This window comes from Suillus fuscotomentosus, assembly GCF_016647785.1.
Source record: "Suillus fuscotomentosus strain FC203 chromosome Unknown F5891scaffold_1, whole genome shotgun sequence".
In the NCBI taxonomy this organism is placed as follows: domain Eukaryota; kingdom Fungi; phylum Basidiomycota; class Agaricomycetes; order Boletales; family Suillaceae; genus Suillus; species Suillus fuscotomentosus.
Window position 1 is genome coordinate 854,171 of NW_024539513.1, and position 6,611 is coordinate 860,781.

A 6,611-nucleotide genomic window follows, 5' to 3' on the forward strand; every position below is an offset into this window, starting at 1 on the left:
GTAAGAGGATCAAGATCATGTTCACTTTCAAACTGCGAGAGATCTAAGAGGTGGTGAGAGACTCCGTTGATGTGGACCTTGGTGCGTTTGAGAGAGTGACCTTCGCGATGAAGACGCTCCGTATTCTTGTTGGAGAAAAGAGTCAATGGACAATATTCACCGGCGTTTGCAAGATCCTGGATGAAATGATGAATCCCAAAATTATAAGTAGAGTCGAGTCCGCTAGAAGTAGCAGTCTCCTTGGAGCTGTCGAAGAGAGCTTTGGAAATGGGAGTGGTATTCGGTCTAGTGGCGACATTTTGGAGCTTCCAGCTATCCCCTCAAGAACTGCAGCTCCTTGAGCTTGAGAAGTTGGGGAGAGATTGATGAACGCAGAGATCCACTGCTGCAAACGATTTCCGGCAGAGGGAGAAGGAGGAAGAGGGATTAGAGGTTCGTCTTGTGCGACGTTTGGATTGCCAGTGTCTCTGAGCAATTGCAAAGCAGCGTTGCTTGCTACTCGGCGCGCGTTCTCAGCCATGATTTGATCATGAGTCATTTGTGTAGCCGAAGGAACGGAAGTGGCCGAAGAATTAGCATTGCCGGTGCCTGAAGGGGTTGAGGAAGGTGCAGCTGCAGAGCTGCCTGACGTGACTGAAGGAATGACGGCAGAGGTCATGATTGACGCATCAGAATAATGAGCTAAAATGTAAGGTGTCGCACAAATGGGAAGGACAAAGAAGAAGAGAAAGAACTCAAGTGTGAATCTTTGAAGTTGAGGATTTATTTGAGAGTGCGCGCACAGACCAAGTCCATTCTCGTATCGAAGTATGAGAATGCAAATCTCCACATGGACACTTACAAAGGCCCTTTTCACATGTGTTAACGTTCGCAAGCTCACAATCCGCTCGGAACGTACATGGGGGTACCAGCAGTGTAACATAAAAAGACTTCAAAAACCTTGTCAGCTCTGATAATTAGTAAGTAAGTAGTACCTTTGGAAAATACTCAACTCAAATATCCTCCAAGAACTTATGGCTTAGGGCTTGGTGAGAAATACAGATGTTACTAACATCGGTTATTAACATCAGTTATTAACCGGTTAATAACACCAAGGAAAGTCAGGTGCACTTTTAGCATGTTAATAATTGTTAACAATCATATGTTCAATACAAGAGCCTCTAGGCGCATCAGCCAGCATCATGTACATCTAAATCTCGTTTAGAAACACTCTGAGTGACAAATGTCACAATTGTTACAGGTAACAGTCAAGTGTTTAATCACAATGCCCAGCTTTTTTCTCATCTGAAAATATGTCTGAGTCACCCACTTCATCACTGATCACCATTGCCTCATCGTTCAACACTTTGTCTTCATCTTCAGAGTGGACCACTGCTCATCAGCTCAGTGCTGGATGGGCTTTAGGTGGGGCTTGTTCAATGGTTCTGCTGTGAAGCTTGGTTGATGCTTCCTCGACACTGCTAGTGCCATGTTCCTGGGTTGACTTGGCCTTCTTCGGCTGTGTGTGTATTGTTCCGTTGCTACCATCAGTATTCTTCCTGTTTTTGGATGTGATTTTGAGCCTCTCATCTACTGCTGCCTTTGCTTTATCTGTAAGTTTGATGATGCATTTAGTAGTGTTTTTGAGAATTGTTAAATGCATGGTAGCTTGTTAGTGTTGTGTTGCCTTTCCTTCTGTTGGTTGGTATTGTGCTTTAAGATTAAGGTTCGCACTTGGTACAGTATCAGAGTTATATAACATTTTGCTTACATACCCACCATAGGGGTACAGGTACGGGTGCTTACATACCCACCATAGGGGTATGGGTATGGGTGTGGGTACCCAAAGTGCATACTCCCACCCACACCCACGAGATACCCACACCCACAACCCACGTGGGTGGCTGGTACCCATGACATTGCCTACCCACAACAGAGGAGTTTGTAAATGCTCTCGACAAGCTTAACATTCCTCTCACTAACCTACCTTCCCAGCTTCCCTTGGCTGATAATTACTATGACTCCCAGTACCCCTCCTTTCTACAATTTTCCTTGGATCCTGATATACTTGAAAAGACTGGTGATGAGGTAGTGACTCTAGGTGAACAACTGGAGTCTGTATTTGGCTGGAAGGCTCGGACTTCAGGTGATGGTGTTATTCCAATCCTAGAACGTGGAAAAGCGATATGTGCCTTGCATGGTATCTTGATGCTATATTATGAAAAATACCCTACAAACAATGTGCTCAAAAAGTGGATCCATGACATCACTGCTGGAGCAGAGAAAGTTTACAAGATGTATGGTGTCCCTGTATGTGATCCGGAATTCATTTGCAAATTGCACTGCCCCTAAAACTAATCCGAGTTAAGACTCCAGAGTGCTCAAAAGAGCCTGTAAGGCAACAGGGCACCAAACGTCCAGCACCAGCTGTCACTATCATGCACTCACAAAGCACTGGCAGTAAGGTATGTAATGTTTCCTTTGTAACAATACCCATATAATAATATGAGCAAATTAGCAAATTTCAAACATGTATCTACCAAAATCATCAGGGGCTGGACGCAACCCAATTGACATCATGTCATGATTAGTCATAAAGTACTGTGACGAGGATTCCCAGAAGAACTCTTGGGGATGTGTTGCATCAGGCTGTACCTTCCTGTGACAGGGTAATGCACAGCTTGAACAAGCCTTGAAGCATGTAACAACGTGCAAAATTCTCCAGGCTGACCATGTTGAGCTGTGGCGACAAGTGATCCAAGAATCAGGTGATAATTCACTGGGAGCTAGGCTCCAAAAGGATCTGGCTGCCGAGGATATTCCAATGGAGGTTGAACCACCAATGAAAAGGTTGAGAGCACAAAACACTCTTAACATGGCTGATTTATGAGAGATAGGGAAAAGGGTCAAGGAGGAGGCACACCAGCTCTTTCAAGACAAAGTTGACCATGTCATAATGTGTCTCATATGTGTCCGAGGCTTGGTACCACATGTAATAGAGTCTCTGGAGTGGAAGGAGTTAATGGGGCTTCTCAGTGACTCATATCATCCCACATCTGCCACGACATTCACAGATAAACACATCCCTCATGAAGCTGTTTATGTCCGCGAGAAGCAAATCAAGGCACTGTGCATGATCAATAACCTTACTCTCACATTCGATGGCAACACCACATGAAAACCACATTCAGTCTACACTGTTCATGCCACAACTCCTTCACATGAAACTTACTTTCTTGATGCTCATGAAGCATCTGATGAGTGACACACTACACAATGGGTGACTGATAAGCTTCTGAAGGTTCATTGAACTGTTCTTCAACCAGGTTCCATCTAAATGTCATCACAGACAATTCGCTCCATTGGTGAAGGTAATTGGGGAGCCACATGCTCAGATAGCACAAATGTTACGAAGGCTGGTCATCATGAGCTTGTTAGCATTGTTGGCACTATGCTAGACTTTTGTGATGCTGTACATCACCTCCACAATACAATCAGAGACATCAACAAATTGCTAAAACTCAAATTTGTAAGTCTTAACCTCAATGACTCATTCAACCTAAGTTGAGGTTCCCAATTTTCAGCTCATGTCAATGCTTAAGGGCATTATAAAATATTTTAGCAAATCCACGTACTCCACCACCATACTTCAAAAGGAACATAATCTTGCTGGAGACGACAAGCCTGTGAAGGCTCTTAAGAAGATTGGCAAAACTCATTTCGGAACTTACTGGACAGCTGCAAATGCTCTTGATCCCTGTTTACCCCATATCTGCAACCTTGTGGTTGCAAAAAGCATCAAGTTTAAGGTAACATCCTTCCAGTCATATCTTCAAGTTACAGTACACTAATCATTTGGTCAGAATAACAAAATCCAGGGCATGTTTATGAATCGGGCTTCAGGCAAATATAGTGAGTTTGAGCAGAGCATACTTCAGTACATCATGATTGTTGCACCTATCATTCGTGCATTGTGGTCATTGGAAGCAGCACATGCAAATGCATCAGACATCTTCATTTTCTGGCTCGCAATCATAGCCACACTCAATGACCTGTTTTCAAAAGGGCCCAATGTGACTGGTATACCAGTATCTCTCGCTTGTGAAGTGACAGCTATCATCAATAAATGGTACCATGAGTTCTTCACTAATGAAGTCTACTTTGTTGCCTTGACATTGGACCCACGTAAGTTATGAGGCCTTGCACTGTACTCATAATTGACTTCCATTAAATCTAGGGTACCCAAACTCTGATTTCCTCAAAAAGCCTACTGCAAATGTGACAACAATTGCTATTCCCGCATTATCTCAGAGAACTGGCCAATGTACTCCCCTCCCTTATCCCCATGCCTATACTCATGTCAAAGATTTCCTCAAAGAAAAGCTTCAGAAAGACCTGGCACACTATGTTGCGAATCCCGACTCTGTACTAGCAACTTCAATCTTCAAAGTACTCTCTGCAGCAGAAGTCATGAGTGGGTTGCGGCACCAGCTTGAAGCATTTTGGCATGGTGAATGGCCCTTCAATCAGCAAGTCAAAGATAGTAACCCACTAGCATGGTGGGGATCTCTGCAGGATCATCCACATGCTCGTGTCCTTGCAGTGAGTTTCACATTTTAGTGTCTATCACAAACATCATGTCGAATGTGATCATCCCCACAGCACCTCGCCATTAAGATATTTTTGGTTCTTGTCAACTCCATGCCTGACAAACACACAAATTCGACTATTACCTGGTTCAATTCCCTAACATGAGGCAGCCAAAACGCCCAGATGCTCGTTGACATGATACAAATTGGACAATGGTACAGAAAACATCAGAACAAGGATTATGTGCTGTCAAAATATCGTCCAGTTGTCAAGTTCCAGAACATCGAAGAGAGTGTGCTACAGGCTGTCCAAACTGGCAGCACAGATGATGAGTCAGTTGCAGACATTGACGGAGTAGCAGATTTAGATAATGAAGATGAAGCCGAGGACAAGCTGTTGGAATCGGAGATAGATGAACACTAGCTTGCTCAAGCTGTTGCCTTCGAGATTCATCCTGACATTGATATCAACTTGAAGGCATTGAAGGATATGGTCTCTACTGACCCAGTTTCTGTAGTTTCCACTGTGGATCTATCATCCGTATTGGAGTCTCCACAGGCTGCCATGATGGTGACCAATGACAGAGATGCAGATTGGAATTATTAGACTCACGGACAACCTTTTTAACAATTGTTAACCACATTTTTGTTGTTAACAGTGCTAATAATGTATTTCTAACACATTAGTAACACAAATGTTAGGAATTGTTATTAACCTGTGTTAACTATGGCCCCGGTGTAGAGACTCATGCCTCTCATGGCCTGATATGGCAGTTTTCACTAGGGAGTACATAGCACGAACTTGTAGTGTCACTCTGTGCACTACCTGCAGCTATCTCTATATGAGGCACAGCTTTCCCACACAACGCACGCCATGCGTGCACACTTCCCACGCTTCACGATGTATATGCGCGCACGCTTGATCGCCCTATAGCGCCAGCCATCCGGAAGCATCCATCCACTGTCCACCAAGCTCTCTAGTGCGTGTATTTCCGTTTCCCTTATTTGCATATTATTCTACCTTTATTTTTATCATGGACCCTTACTTATATATATCTTTACATACTAGACCTTACTCGGTAGCGCTTTGGCTCCGCATGACAGCGCTTAGGTACTGTATATAAGTGCCAGCATTACCTTACCACTCCTCACCTTACTTTCCACTTCACTTCACCTCTCACTTCACCTACTACTTACTACCTAGAAAGTCACAGTAGAAATCTATTCCTTTACATCTTGCATCTCTCTTCTCTTGACTTGCATCATATCATCACTTAAGCTTAGTCTCACTCATTTCCGCATACCTGCGTGCACTTTCCCGCGCTTCGTGCCTTGTGTGCACCTGCGCTTTCTCGCGCCTCGCATTGGCTGACCAGTAGCACTTTCAGCGCTTACCTCTAGATCTTCGCTGTACTCGCTTCCCCTTTAGGGTTGAACATATGTCCTAATTTGGTAGTTTCAAAATATTCACATTTTCTGGCCAGCCCAAGCCTCACTCTGCATACAGTGGGCTTGCACAATAAATAATAGCTAGGATACACTCAACAGGACATATTGAATCAATATATATACTACCAATATCAGAGGGAGTGCAGTTACAATGCTCTGTACCTCATTTGCAAGAAAAAGAGAAATGGACTTATTATGTAAGGTTTATGTGGTGAGCAAGGTCTTCACTGAGTTTTTGCTCGTACCTTGCTGTGGGAGCCAAACAATTTCCGAGTGGTAACAGGTCACTCATCACCGAGCCATGTTACATACTTCCTTCCTGACTTCCTAAGGAGGGTTCTGTGGCAAACATATGCCTAATTAGCTTGCTAATATCTTGCTAATTAGCACCCAGCTAATAAGCAACAAGTTTTCTCCTGAACCCTAGACTGCAATAACTCCTTGAGTGTGGATATTTATAAGTTTTGTATGGTAAGTGTTTGACTATGTAGTGAATATGCTAATCCCAAGAGTCTGCCAAGAGTCAAGTATTCATTGATTTTGAAGAGTTGCAGACTTCTCAAACCACAGTCCGCTGACCAGAAGTTACACTAT

The 6,611-nt window shown here is 43.7% G+C and overlaps 2 protein-coding genes across 2 annotated transcripts; both read left to right on the forward strand.

Moving 5' to 3' along the window:
- Nucleotides 1-1,292: 1,292 nt before the first annotated feature.
- On the forward strand, nt 1,293-2,869 carry F5891DRAFT_973815 (uncharacterized protein; the record flags this gene model as incomplete). The annotated part of the gene is made up of 5 exons (XM_041376393.1): nt 1,293-1,404; nt 1,772-1,875; nt 1,975-2,289; nt 2,349-2,444; nt 2,648-2,869. 5 exons carry the CDS (start codon nt 1,293-1,295, stop codon nt 2,867-2,869), a joined length of 849 nt encoding a protein of 282 aa, XP_041233970.1.
- A 447-nt stretch (nt 2,870-3,316) lies between these two features.
- Nucleotides 3,317-4,992, forward strand: F5891DRAFT_973816 (ribonuclease H-like domain-containing protein; the record flags this gene model as incomplete). The annotated part of the gene is made up of 6 exons (XM_041376394.1): nt 3,317-3,508; nt 3,564-3,788; nt 3,843-4,164; nt 4,217-4,581; nt 4,642-4,715; nt 4,740-4,992. The coding sequence occupies 6 exons, from the start codon at nt 3,317-3,319 to the stop codon at nt 4,990-4,992; spliced, it is 1,431 nt and encodes a 476-aa protein (XP_041233971.1).
- Nucleotides 4,993-6,611: the final 1,619 nt, after the last annotated feature.